Source organism: Oratosquilla oratoria, chromosome 23 (assembly GCF_046742065.1).
Source record: "Oratosquilla oratoria isolate Oo_2021 chromosome 23, ASM4674206v1, whole genome shotgun sequence".
In the NCBI taxonomy this organism is placed as follows: domain Eukaryota; kingdom Metazoa; phylum Arthropoda; class Malacostraca; order Stomatopoda; family Squillidae; genus Oratosquilla; species Oratosquilla oratoria.
This window is the reverse complement of record NC_134799.1, coordinates 6,294,841-6,309,498: the sequence shown is the minus strand read 5'-3', so window position 1 is coordinate 6,309,498 and position 14,658 is coordinate 6,294,841. Positions and strand designations below refer to the sequence as shown.

The following is a 14,658-nucleotide window of genomic DNA, read 5'->3' as shown; positions in this document are numbered from 1 at the left end:
TACATTTTCAACATAAGTCTGAAAGGTAATGAAGGAATTTAATTAAAATTGTATGCAATTCCCCTCAAATATTCTGTGGGGGCTCGTTCGGAAAAAGTGTAAACAATATGCCGAATTCTATCATCTGCCTTCATATACTTCTTCAGTTTAGGAGGGGGTGGATGTCCCCCAATCAACTGCTCAAAAAATGCATCGCGATTTCTTTGCACCTTCTGCAGTCCTTTAATAAATCTCCAAATAGTAGGATGCTCCATTCCGAGTTCTGTCTGTAGTCTCCTGTTAGCTGCTTCAGCATGATTATTTGTCCGATCTTCCATTTGTAATGTCCTTTCGTACACATTCCACATTTCAGGGGGGAAGAGTGGAGGTCTTCTGCCGTTTCCACGTCGATTTGGTCTTCCAATATAGTTATCTTCGAACCAATTCAGCAATGTTGCAAGTTCCTCATTTATGTCCACAGAGAGGGCATCAACATAAGTATCAATATGAGCGAGAGGAACAAATGCTAAACTTAATATCATCTTGGCTCTTAGGGCAAAGCTAGCGTCGTTGTTATACATAGAAGTGTAACCCATGGCAGTTATCTTTCTGTGCATATTTTGTGATAAATGGAAAAAACATCCTTTTATTTCAACTTCTGGAAAGACTTCTTTCAACGCTGTAAAGGCAGCGTGCTCAAAGTCGCAAATAATAGATGTTGGGCTTAGTGTGGGCTCGAGATCTTTCAGCATTTCAAACATCTTTGAATAAGTTGATCGCTGCTTATTTGGCAAAAGAGCATAGATAATTGGAATTACACCATTGAATTTCTTTGCAAGAATAATGTAAACCTGTGAAAATAATCTTGGTGCTATTTTAAAAGTTCCATCGCCATACCAAGTATCAGACGATTGTAAATGTTGCAACCAACTTTCTCTTCCAAAAAGCAGAATTCTGTGTAATCCAGGACCACTATCTCCAATCAGGAAATTTTCTTCTCTCCCTTCTTCTGGAATGTAAATCTTGTACTGGTGTGGCAACTCTAATTCTTGAAGATCTACAGGAGTCGGAGGGGGGGCACTTACGGCTCTCCTTTTGCGTTTAATCGTTTTTCTCATAGCTGAAGCATCAGGTAATGATCCAAGTGTAACTTGTGAAACATTAGTTAATATTTCACTTATTACTACACTTGGTTTTTCAATGGTGTCTACGGCGCGTCGTTTCAAGGCTGTGTAAGCTTTAGCCACTTCTACATTGGATACAGATGAATTATGGGAATGCTTGTTTACTTCCTTGATAACAGACCCAAATTGTGTATGAATCCTTGCATTGCACCTAGAACCTTGATCACAACGCCAAAATTTTATATTATTATCTATTTTACTAAACTTATCAAACACAAACATATGTCCTTCGTATGCAAATTTCTCTTTTCCTCTTTGACTAAGTATTTCCATTTTGGGTGTGATGAAAAAATTATATATATATTTTTTCACAAATATCTTTCAAAAATTCTAAGTCGTAGACCGATGTAAAGAGATGGACAACCAACACTGGTATTGAGCTATGCTTGCTTCGTGTTACTACTGTGGCAAAGTTGGTCAATTTATATGACAAAAGAAGGAACGTGGCAAAGTGTCAGGTGTGGCGGGCTGTCACAGCGGGTGGACCAAGTATCCGCCTGTTGTTCGCGTGGCTGAAACGTCCGTCTGGATCAGGGGCTCTGTGTTTATTGTTCATTACGACAAAGCGTGCTGCTGCTTTAGCCCATATTAAATCCCCAGTCCTCTTATTGATGTTATCATAGATGTTGATAAAAACGGACTCCATCGCCTTTCTTTCCTGCCGATCCAGAGCCCCTGATCCAGACGGACGTTTCAACCACGCGAACAACAGGCGGATACTTGGTCCACCCGCTGTGACAGCCCGCCACACCTGACACTTTGCCACGTTCCTTCTTTTGTCATATAAATTGACCAACTTGACTTCAAACTATGTTCCTCTGAAGAAGCCACTTAGGCGAAACTAGTCAGGAATAAAAGTATTTCCCTCAGCTCGTGTTCCCTTGCCTCCTATCCACATTCGTCACAATGTATACACATTATTATTATTATTATCATATCATTATCATTATTATTATTATTTTTATTATTATTATTTTTATTATTATTATCATTATTAAGGCGAAGTGGTTTATAAAGCAAATGGTAAATCTGATCTAACGAAGTCAACTATGATATTCACAAATATGTTTTTCAAAATTATCATACATCATCATAACATTTACATTTCTTTTCATTGTCTCCTATCTATTTCTTCATTCTGATTACCACACTTTTGGTTCTTTTCATTGTCTTTGCATTTTTTTTCATTGTCTTTGCATTTTTTTTCATTCGGGACAACTCAACACCTCTCCCGGTGTTGAGTTGTCCCGGTGTTGAGTTGTCCTGGCGTTGAGTCGGCGGTGTTGAGTTGGCGGTGTTGAGTTGGCGGTGTTGAGTTGTCCCTTCCCGCCGGTGACGGAGTTCCTGACGTGAAGAAGGGGATGAACGAGCGACGGTCCGTCATCCACGAGAAGTGGGGCCATCCAAACGGGCATGGCTTGCGATTGGGTGCGGCCCAGATGGTAGCAAGCGTCTCCAGTGGTAGTGGCGTATCAGGTTTCGGCATCCGTCGGAAACCGTAAGCCGTGACTGATATACCGCGCACCTCCGCCTCGGAGGTGCGCGGTATTTCAGTCACGGTCCGCGCATGAGGACGACCAATCCTTCGCCGAGCGGAGAGGTCGGCCCAGTGCTCAAAGGGCGCCAGTACGGGCGGTGGCGACAGAGCTCGCCTCACGACGGGCGTGACGATACCTTGCTGCACCATTGAGTCAAGTCTTCTTTCGCTTGAACCTGAAATGCGAGCGGTATCTGCCTGGGCGTGCAGGCGGCGTGGGGCGTCGCGTCGGCTTGCAGGTGGGTTCTCACGAAGGGGGGGGGGAGAACCATGATCTTTCCTAGGGCAGGCGATGCTGGGGTCGTCCTTGGAGACCAGCACTTCACTAAAGTACCGTAGGAAGCAGTCGCGAGTGGCGGCCGGGAGCTGTCCATGGGCAATGTCAGCTCGGCGCACCTGTTTGCGTATGTCATCGCCAGGACGGGGTCCGGGAAGCGTTCGTTGCGGGGGGTTCACGTGAGATACGTCGAGCGCGTCGTCGGCGCCAAGAGCGGCGTCTGTAGGCTGGCTCCGGATATCTCCAACGTGCCTAGGTGCCGAGTGCCTATCCCTGTGATTCCGCACCTGCGTTGTCAGGCGATACGGCACGGGCACTGACGGGTGACGGGGGGCGGTCACCCAGAAGTGTCCTGTTGGGGGGGAGGGGGTCGCGTGAGATACGTCGACCGCGTCGTCTGCACTGAGAGCGGCGGCTGCAGAGCTCTAGATATCTCCGACATGCCTAGGTGCCTAGTGCCTATCCCTGTGATTGCGCACCTGCGTTGTCAGGCGATACGGCACGGGCACTGACAGGTGACGGGGGGCGGTCACCCAGAAGTGTCCTGTTGGGGGGGAGGGGGTCGCGTGAGATGCGTCGACCGCGTGGGCCTATCCCCGTGATTTACACACCTGCGAAGGGCAGTGCATTGCGGGCGCTGACAGGTGGTGAAGGGCGATGACCCGGAAGCCATTAGGACGGCAGGTGCCGGTCCTCCAGGGAGAAGGGGCGGGGAGTGCGTGCGTCTGGCGGGGGACCCCTTGCATAGTGACACGGTGCATGCGTGCAGGTCCTACTGGGCGTCCGAGACGGTCCCCTTCAATGCCTCCGGTGGGTGGCAGTGGTGCCACTTCCTCCTGCGGTGACGTAATTGTCACGGGTTTACAGAGGCAGCGTGGCGATTCCTAAGCTGGGTGGGTGTGGCCTGTGCGAGCCAGCTAGGCTGATGGCACTCGCGGTGAGCACGGCGAAGCAGGACAAAGGCCTCCTCGTCCGCACGGCCTACTTTGGCCTGGGCACCGTGCAGGGTGGAGCGGTGGGACAAAGGCCTCTTTGTTTGCCCCACTACGTGCTCGAAGGTACGCCACTATCACTATCACACGATTTTGCACGGTCCCGTGCATGCTCACTGTATCGGCACTGCACTGCACTGTCGCCTATGGTCTAGTTCCGTCAGTACGCGCCACTGATTCACGTATCGTCCCATGTTTCATAGTTACACACTGCAAGCAATTGCAAGCAATTGCAAGCAATCCTACTCACTGCGCCATCCTGGTGTGCAACAGAAACGCGAGGGGACGTTTGGAGTCTTTATTAATAAGTGGGTTATGCGTACAGAGGCGAATCACAATAGGAGAGCCACATGCTGCTCACCGTATGAGGGACAGTTCTAGACTGACTTGGTGTGTACGTCGCACTCCCTACGCAGAGGGAAATCTACGCCTTGTCCTACATATCTAACAACGAGGGCCTTGTGCCCAAGAGTCCTTCTAAACCTATGGCGCCCTGCTCGTCGTGTCGAGCGCCAGGGCCCAGGACAGCACTACACCACAGCATACAAATGGAATTCTTCAGTCACTGGATCCGTGTGGGTAGAATGCTGACAGACACAATTTTGCGATTAATATAAGATACTCCTCTATGGGGTTTATTGATATCCACCATATTGATTGGGTGATTACATCGTGGTGATACAATATGTAAGACATGTCTTTGTTGTAAGCTGCATCTTTCACAGTATCTTGTCTCGAGATCCCTGGGTATGACATTCCGAATTGTGGGTTAATGCTATGTTTACTGCATATAGCAAACGGAGGGCAATGTTTTATTTGCAAAATATATATTGCAAAGTTCATAGGGCACATTTGAATCATGCGACGATGTATCATATCATCAGTCATCAGTGACCCGTGTTACTCCTCCACAGGTTGTGTCCTTGATCATTGATAGAAGTGACTTCGAAGATGAATTTTACGAAATTTTCCCAAGGATGATGCGTTGTGCTTACATCTCCTTCATGTCCAATGGAGATCTCTCGATAGAAAATATGTTGTGCACTTTGCCTCAGAATGCCCTCACAGAGAAAGTCTTCATCTGCGTATGGGTTTGGTTCGTTGCCGTAGCGACCATCACAGCGGCTCAGGTCTGTTGCATTTGTTTTTATTCATATACAGGGTGAATTTATAGTAACTCCATGTAATGTTCAGATTGTCAGCTTTGTAATTCTAACAGAACTGGTTCTTGGTTAAAGATACGTAATTGGTCTTCGGCCTTCAGAAGCTGTTCTTTCCTTCCACAGGTGGTATTCAAAATACTGCTTTACATGAGCTCCGCCATGAGGTCAGGGATGATCGCGTCCTATGGTAAGCTGACCGTGTCTGGAGACGTCAAAAACACGCTGAGGAAGATGGCCTTTGGAGACATCTTCTTTCTAGAACTCCTAGCCCGAAATCTAGACACCGTGACTTTCAGAGACGTCCTAATGCAAGTGTGCGATTCAAAGCGGTCGGAGGCCTCCGAACCATTAACACCATGATGTAGGTAACTGATTTGTTTGCTGCAGTTGGAACTGGATCCATGTTCACGTGGTTGGTAGTTAGAAACTTAAGGGCATCGTCAACGACGACGAACCAAGAACCCAGCCAACAACTGGCAACCACGAGTAAAAGAAGTTATGATATCGCTGAGTGAAAGGTCGATGGCGATCCCCAACGCTGGTCCAAAATCGGACGAGTGCCCGGCATCGTAAGTTGATTTTTCGTCCTGACGGCTCTTTCGGGTTTATGAACGTAATTGTAACGACCATATACCAACGTTGCTAATGTTAAGTAAATTTTCAGGAACATGGGTCACGTGTTCTATTGTTCTGAATTTATAAACCTTTATTGTGTTCCAACGTATGCCCTACCAACGCTGCGTCCTGAGATGCTGCCTGTTTGGTGTCAGTGTTTGTGAGGTCACGGGACGAGGTATACAAAAGTTGCTGAAATGTAACTGATCTACTCATTTTACATATACGCGCAAAGATACACGTGCTTTATTGAATAAAAATGATAAGCTGAAAATTGTTGTTTCATTGTCCAAACGCTTGACGAAGAGAAAGTGTACCAGAAATCACGGTAAAAGAAAAGACCGTTATTTAGCAGGAATAAAGTGCTCCCTGGTGCATAGATTACGGTTGAACTAATGAAGCTATCTGTTCCCTTTCCTTCCTTGATTAATATGTGCCTTCAGCGAGACTACTCCCCTCGTATTCTACGCTTGCCATAAGAAGCAAACAGAAAGGGTCAGAGATGTGATGGCTCAAAACTATTTTCTTTGCTTCATAATAAGCGGTCGCTAAGGCAAAGGTTCGAGTCCTTGCGGTGGAGTTTATTTCCATTTGTCACAATGACACACAACTTGTCGGATAGCTGGCCATAATAAAGACTTGGTGAAATTAGAATAGAGACTGAGCTGGCCTAGTACCGTCGGGGAACTACCAGGTCGTAATCCAGGTCGTTCCTTTCGTAGGCCCTGGCTGGCTTACAGCTATTGTCTTTGCTTCATAATAAGCGGTCGCTAAGGCAAAGGTTCGAGTCCATGCGGTGGAATTTATATACATGTACATATACATATTATATATATATATATATATATATATATATATATATATATATATATATATATGTATGTATATATACAGTATATATATATATATATATATATATATATATATATATATATATATGTGTGTGTGTGTGTGTGTGTGTGTGTGTCTGGTGTGGGTGTGTGTGTGTATGTGTATGTGTGTGTGTGTGTGTGTGTGTGTGTGTGTGTGTGTGTGTGTGTGTGTGTGTGTGTGTGTGTGTATGTGTGTGTGTGTTCGAAAAAATGAGATCATATTCTCTTGTATACAAGTAGTATTGAAATCGATAGCATTCTGGCAGTTGATAATCTTATCAGTATTTTCTAGATTTATATCAAGGATCCGGTCATTCGGGGGGTGATCAAAGACAAGTTCACCAAAAACATTCATTTGATAACATACGAGGCATTGAGTAAGATATTGAATGGATATTTTTGGTGAACTCGTCTTAGTTCACCCTAGAAACCTAGAAAATACTAATAAGATCATCAATTGCTAGAATGCTGTCAATTGCAATACTATATATATATATATATATATATATATATATATATATATATATATATATACCTCAACATATATATATATATATATATATATATATATATATATACAGGTGTGTGTGTGTGTGTGTGTGTGTGTGTGTGTGTGTGTGTGTGTGTGTGTGTGTGAGTGCGTGCGTGCGCGCGCGCGCGCGCGTGTGTGTGTGTGTGTGTGTGTGTGTGTGTGTGGTATACATATACATATATATATATATATATATATATATATATATATATATATATATATTATATATATATATATATATATATATATATATATATATATACATATACATTTATATAATTAAGATTTAGAGTCTGGGGTCCATATTGGAAAACTGTAAACACCAGATTCAATTGAAGGGTTTATTTGCCCGACGTTTCGATTCCCGTCCAGGAATCGTGGCTTACAAGAGATAAAGTGGTTACAAGATTGTGAATTCAATGATAAATCGTCAAAGTGGTACACCTGGGAAAGTATCACACTCAATCAATATTAAATACACTACAATTGAAATGAAATATTGGCACCAAATAAGATAAATCATGTTCCTTATGAAATATTGCACCCCAAAAGATACGTTTTACGGTGTAGGAAAAAAAATTCTATGCTTAAGTTGCAGCTTTCTTTTTGCGATAAAAATATGAAAGAGATTTTTTAGATTTTACTGAATATTTTAGGGCATGAGGGCCTTATACACATTCAAGAATATATCATAAAAAAAAACTAGAACCAACATTTTGTCAAAGTTTGACAAGTACTTGTCTTGCTATGAAACACCGTCATTTCTTTGTCTGTATTCATAGCAACAAGTGTTACGAATCCCCAAGATCTCTTACAAAAGCCAAAAACGCACCATTTCCTTCTTCTTGAGCACCGGTATTCTAAATTACATTTAATTAAGTGATTTACGCAATAATTTACACATAGACACAATAAAGGCTCTATGCCAAATCTCATAAATTGTAAAGGAAAATCAAAATGGAGCATGCTTCAAATTTATACCATCAGATTCCATACTCAACGCATTTTAATTGTACAAATGTTTTTTTTTTTTATCATTTGTTTATTTTTTCTGTTGTCGTTTTATAATTTTTTGTCTGTTGTCGTTTAATAAATATTTCTGTTGTTATTGTATAGTTATATTTTTGTGTTGTAGTTTTATAGTCATGTTATCTCTATATTAAATTATAAAATGAACGAGAGAGAGAAAGAGAGGGAGAGAGAGAGAGAGAGAGAGAGAACAAACGACAATAGTACAAATTAAGTAATAATGCCGTCAAACGTTTTCCTTTACTGTAAATACAGGTTGACATTAAAAAATCCGGCAACCATAAATCCGGAACCTTCAGAAATCCGGGACAGATTTCGGGAGCGCATTTTGATTTTCATATTTCCCGCGTTGGTGCGCCACTGTTTTCTGGAGCTGCCGCTTACGCCAGAATCAGCTGTTGGTTCATGCTTCCACCTGCTAACAAGTAATCCTGCTCATTTTTCTCATTATTCTCCTCATTATAGCATTTATTTGTTGTTGTATAGCCCCAATATGAAATCAACAAAGAAGAAAGGTGACATAAAACGCGTTATCGATCGCAGAGAAAGTGGAAATAAAAAAGAAAAAAAATTGGTACCAATGTGTCTGTGCGAACCATTTGTGAAACTTGCGACATTATGTGTAAAAAGCCCATCTGCTATTTAGCTTCTTTCCTAAGAAGTACAGTACGGAGTATTTTATTTAGTTTAATTAAAATTCTTCGGAGGATCAGTTTTATATGTTTTATCAAAATTGAATTAAAATTCTATGTAACTATCTTTACTGTATTTTATTTAGTTCGTGAATAATAAAATTTCCTTTGCTTTTCACTTAGTATTTATTTTTCCCATTAAAGGGCTGTACAGGTGGTAATTTTCTTTAAATATATACGGGGTACACCATACAATATTATAAACTTCAAAAATCCGGCATTTTCAAAAATCCGGCAGTCCTCAGGTCCCGAGGTTGCCGGATTTTTGAAAGTCAACCTGTATATAATCGGAAGCACGCGCCCGAGGAAAATGTATGCCCCCGTATGGCAACACTCTCCCATTCTAAACGGCAGTGTAGAGAACGCGGCACCACTGCTAAGCACCACATCTATAGTGAAGTTGCTCAAGGACTGCCAAGACGCAAGATCCTCTTCAAAGAGGAACTGTAGTCAGTCCCCCACAGCTTTGAGAGCAAGACGTCATTTAAAGGTAGTTCTTATGAATTTTGTTATGTTATTGTGGTGGGAAGGTAACAGCATTTTAGTCAAATCATGCACGCAATTATTGGAATTACCTCTTGAATTTTTTACAGATCATGAAGACCACAAATGACATCATACACAGTAAATATCATGCAAATCAGTTATTTCTTTAATTAAAAAAAATAATCAATTTTCGAAGCGCTATTTTACTGCCGCTTCTTGGAGGATATTGCTAAAAAAAAAATTATGGTGATTTTATAGACATAATTAAAGAAATTCCTCCACAGTTAACTCTTTCCAAGTTATTTTAATGTATTTGTGAATATTTATAATTTTGCATTATTTTTGTTTACATTGGGCTTGAAAAAATCATGCCACAAAAAATCTGGGTACCACAGCAAAATATCCATGAAGCATTTTATTCTTCAAAGTGTCTTCATTAGAATGAGACCAAGTGCAATTAAATCTGACCAGAAATAATGGAGTTATATCCATTTCAATGTAGAAAAGTTAAGTTTCGAGAAAACCCGTTTAGTTCAGGCATACTATACCAGTGTTGCTAAACAATCTCTGAAACCGATTGATCTTTCCCTCATTCTGAACTGACAGCATTGATTATGAGTTTTCCACTTGATACTGCACTCTCATCACTAGATATTGCACTGGACATTGGCTTATCAAATACTCTTTTTCTTTTGGTGGCACTACAGGCAGATTCCCGAGATGAAATGCTACGAGAGGTGGTGGTGGTGGTGGTGGCGGTGGTGGTAGTGGTGGTGGCGGCGTTGGTGGTGGTGGTAGTGGCGGCGTTGGTGGGTGTGTCACGGAGTACTAGTTACTCCTCTCTCTTCCTCCATGTGGCCTGTATCATTTTAATGACAATAGTTCTAAGTGTCTGTTTCTGATGTTCTCTCTCCACATCATCACCTTTTTCTTCACACGACCCATATTCAATGTTGTGACATTACAAAAAAAAAAAAAAAAAAAAATGCGTAGAGGATAAGTACTCCCGAATCCCACTACGACTGAATCCCGCCTATCTCTGTTTGAAAAGCAGAATCTGGCATCTCACCAGCCACTGGCTACCCACTCAGTGTTGCCAGCTTGGAATTACCAAATAGCAAAAAATCGCAAAGATTTCACTGAAAACACGAAAAAGAAAACATCAAAGTGCACATGTGTATACATTGCCGCGTCACCCACGTGCATCAGTTGAACAATTGATTTAATACCAGCTCGTACATGGCGTAAATATGCTAGTATTTCAAAATAACTCCAGGGAATGAATGCTGTTGCCTTCCCTTAATTAAACATTAGTGTGACTGCGAGAGTGAGATATCAGTTTCGACTTGGTACGCATGTTTTGGTATCCAAGTGTTATAGGAATAACAAGATACCCAGTGACTCTTCCATACGTTAGAGTTCAAGTGCACGTTGCCACATTTTTTTTTTCTCTTGTTCCTCCATTTCTGGTGTATTTCCACAATATCGTATATACGAAAAAAACGAAAAATTCCTGATTCTATTATGCGGGTGTAACCACTACTTTTGTCCTGCTCAAGTTCAAGTTCGCCATGGACAGCCTTATTTCTCATAGGCAATAGACGATGTGATTGCCTAAAGCAGTGGTTCTGAAACTTTTTTGTGAGCGAACATATTTGGAACATTTCATTCCTTCGCGACCCAGAATAAAGTCAAGAGAAACAGAATGGAGAGTGATATATATACCCTTTACCTTGGAAAAGATAATGTATACATCTTTTCTGTAACAAAATTAAATTAACATAATCCATGGCACTGCATTTCCTTCAGAAAACTAAATTAGTCAAGTATTTGAAATACTCTGAAAAAGTGAGAATTTTCCGTGTCCCAGCGACCCATCAAAATTGATCTCGCAACCCATAGTTTGTGAACCACTGGCCTAAAAACTTAACGGACCGAAGGAATCTTGCTTTCACGGCCGAATTTCTTGCTGATGCAGTCCATCATGGCATCTAAAGATGTTATTTGTTGTCATGCAGTCGGGGGTCGCTGTAGGCATTACGAACAGAGCTCGACAACAGGCTTATGCTCTAAAGGAGTTATTTATAGATGCGTTGTGTATTCTACAGGGTGCTGTATATGTATATGTATATATATATATATATATATATATATATATATATATATATATTATATATATATATATATATAAGTATATACATACATATATATATATATATATATAAACATATATATACATATATATATAAAGGTATATATATATATATATATATATATATATATATATATACATATATATATATATATATATATATACATATATATGTATATATATGAACACATATATATACATATATATATAATTATATATATATATATGTATATATATATATATATATATATATATATATATATATATATATATATGCAAAATAAACAGAGAAGAAAAACTTGTATACAATAAGTACTTTTGTGTATTACATCTTCATTATACAACCATCATATTGATTAGTGCCTTTAAGGCAACAATTTTAGCCAAACGAAAAAACCTACATGAAATAAATGTAATAGAGTCTTGCTTAATATCAGGCGCTTTCAATAAAAAAATATAAACTTAAGGTATAGATATTTTAAATGTGATAGATTGCTAATCCAAATGGTGATCAAGATGTTTCCCCCAGATTGAACTGTGTCGGTCAGGTCGATTAAGGCAAAGTCAACCCCCCCCCACACACACACGCATTGTATTGTCTCCCCCCTACCCCCCCCCCTACGGTTGCTACCTGATACATGTCAACACAACTCTGTATCTCTTTTATTTAGTCTCAAGATGTAATATACGAGAGTACTTACTGTCTACAAGTTTCCCTTCTGTGGTTATTTTGCATTTTCGTGTCACGATGATGTGATTGCTTGCATTATATATATATATACAAGCCGTGGGCTTCGCCCTCAACGGCTTCGCCGGGGGCTTAGCTGCGCAAACAGCGGCCTACGGCCGCAGCTTTCCGCGCTCTAATCTCTCGTTTTCCCCTTCGGCCTTGGCCTTGGGGCGGAACCCCAACACGGGATCCCCAGCACGAAGAAGAACGCGAAGAAGAACGCGAAGTAGAATGCGAAGAAGAACGCGAAGAAAAACGCGAAGAAGAACGCGAGGAAAAAGAAGAAGAAAAAGAAGAAGAGGAATAACGCGAAAAAGAAGAAAAGGAACGCGAAGAAGAAGAATACCATCTGACCCCGACTTACCCAAGCGCTTTTTCAGGAATATTTTTAGAACAAAGTGTCACCGTAATACCACCTTTCCCCGACTTCCACAGCGTTTTTAGAAGAATATTTCTATTTAGACTTATAGATATATATGTATATATATATATATATATATATATATATATATATATATATATATATATCTTTCTGCATGTTGGCCTCCACGGGTCTCCCGGTATTGATGGCTTAGAATTAATGTGTATTGTGGTTGATAAAAATGTATCTCTGTTCACTGGGACTCACTCAATATCGTGCAAATACTTTCCCGCGTTCGTATAGTTACCAATTGTACTATCATATTGGAGATGGGTTGAACGCAAAATTCCGTGTATGTGTAACTCGAATATACACACACACACACATATATATATATATACATATATATATATATATATATATATATATATATATATATATATATATATATATGCAGAAGAAATCATTTGAACGCGTGATTCTAGTATGCGGAAAATCCACCGGGAAAATAACAGAAACAAGACCGAGCGCTTTCGTCTACTCAGACGCTCCGTCTCGTTTGTTATTTTCCTATTAGTTTTTCTGCACATCTATATATATATATGTATATATATATATATATATATATATATGCATATATATATATAAATATATATACATATATATACATATATATATATATACATATTATATAGGTTGGCTAATTTAGTCAGCGATTCCGGTCAGTGAGTTCAGTCGTCGAGTTTAGTCGTCGAGTTTGGTCGGTGATGTTTGCTTGTTTAGGAGAAAAGGGGGAGAGTGAAACGCCGTTTTTAACCAAATAAATTGGATTCAAAGAAAATATATCATGCAATTATTTATTATAGGATGTGTTCATAAGGGAGTGAATGTATACGTGGTGATAGGTGCATTTAGGTAAAGGGGGAGCGTATGTATGCCTCGAAGTTCTCTTGTAGAGACGTCTGGCAAGTAAAGCATAGTGCAACTGTGTGTTTACGACATTGTCAGGCGACAACTCGGCCAGCCCTTTCCCGTAAAGGTATGTGTGTTTGTTTGTTTTTTGTATCTTACCATGATAGCTCATGTGTGCAAGTGAAGGATATAGTGAGTTCGATCGGCGACTCCAATCAGCGAGATCGGTCGGCCAGTTTGGTCAGCGAATCCAATAGGCGAGTTTGGTCGGCGAGTTCAACCACGTTCCTCAATTCCATTCCTTTATGGAAACCGCGTTTTCATGGTACACACTATAGCTATGCAGGCAGGTACGTACGTGTGTAGATACTAGCTTATTGATATGTACACAACTAAGGGAAGGGGAGGCAAAACACAGATGGCGCCTAGGGATCACGTGACACTTACTGACTAATCACTTGCCACTAGTTTAGTGTAAGCATGGCCAAACTCTCCATGTGAAAGGCTCCGCGTCCTGTTCCTTCAGGTAGGTCCTCTGCGAGCTGAGCTGTATCGTTGATCCTCAGAGGAAATGGCCCTGAGGATGTTCCAGCCGACCACGGGAGGCCCCCGGAAGTGGGAGACCAACGCTGATGGCTACGTCTTCAGACTCCACTACCGTGGCACGACCCTCGTCTGTTTCGTAGCCTGCATTTTCATTGTCGCCTTCAGGCTCTTCCAACCAACCATCCATTGCAAGAGTTCAGAGTAAGTATATCTTAGTACAAACCAACATGTAAAATGTTTCTTTTCCTGAAAAAAATACATTTGCTTTTTTACCATAGGCGCACCCAACCGCACCTTAACTTAGCATATGTAAATGATATATCACACATTTGCCACTGCTTTAAATCTACAAAAAAAAAAAAAAAAAAGTTTATGCTGTATGATCTATTTGGAACGAGTCTTGTGAAGACCAGTGTAGTTGTCTCCTATCACCCTTTACAGCTACTTACTCCGACACTATTCATTCAAAAAAGTTTGTGTCTGTCTGCTATGTGTGTGTGAGCGTGTGTCTGCTGTGTGTGGTTTATCGGAACTTAAGACATTTTTGATCTACTGTCCTGTTTTGCAGACGTGATAATGACGGTTCAAAAGCTGCATAC

General features: G+C 40.8%; 3 protein-coding genes across 4 annotated transcripts in view; 2 read left to right on the top strand and 1 right to left on the bottom strand.

Annotated features, from left to right (window-relative positions):
- The window catches only part of LOC143037926 (innexin inx3-like), a 28,652-nt gene extending 22,610 nt beyond the window's left edge, over nt 1-6,042 (top strand). For both annotated transcript variants that reach the window (XM_076206601.1, XM_076206602.1), the window contains exons 6-7: nt 4,884-5,099; nt 5,256-6,042. In XM_076206601.1, the coding sequence (XP_076062716.1) occupies nt 4,884-5,099; nt 5,256-5,492 (453 nt within the window). In that variant the 3' untranslated portion in view covers nt 5,493-6,042. The remainder of the gene's footprint in view (nt 1-4,883; nt 5,100-5,255) is intronic.
- LOC143037924 (innexin inx2-like) overlaps nt 1-14,658 on the bottom strand; it is a 51,704-nt gene that overhangs the window by 12,827 nt on the left and 24,219 nt on the right. The gene's annotated exons all lie outside the window — the stretch shown is intronic.
- Nucleotides 13,306-14,658, top strand: part of LOC143037925 (innexin inx3-like) — a 9,000-nt gene continuing 7,647 nt past the window's right edge. Inside the window, exons 1-2 of the mRNA XM_076206600.1 lie at nt 13,306-14,260; nt 14,628-14,658. The exon at nt 14,628-14,658 is cut by the window's right edge and continues 132 nt beyond it. Of these exons, the coding sequence (XP_076062715.1) occupies nt 14,085-14,260; nt 14,628-14,658 (207 nt within the window). The 5' untranslated portion in view covers nt 13,306-14,084. The remainder of the gene's footprint in view (nt 14,261-14,627) is intronic.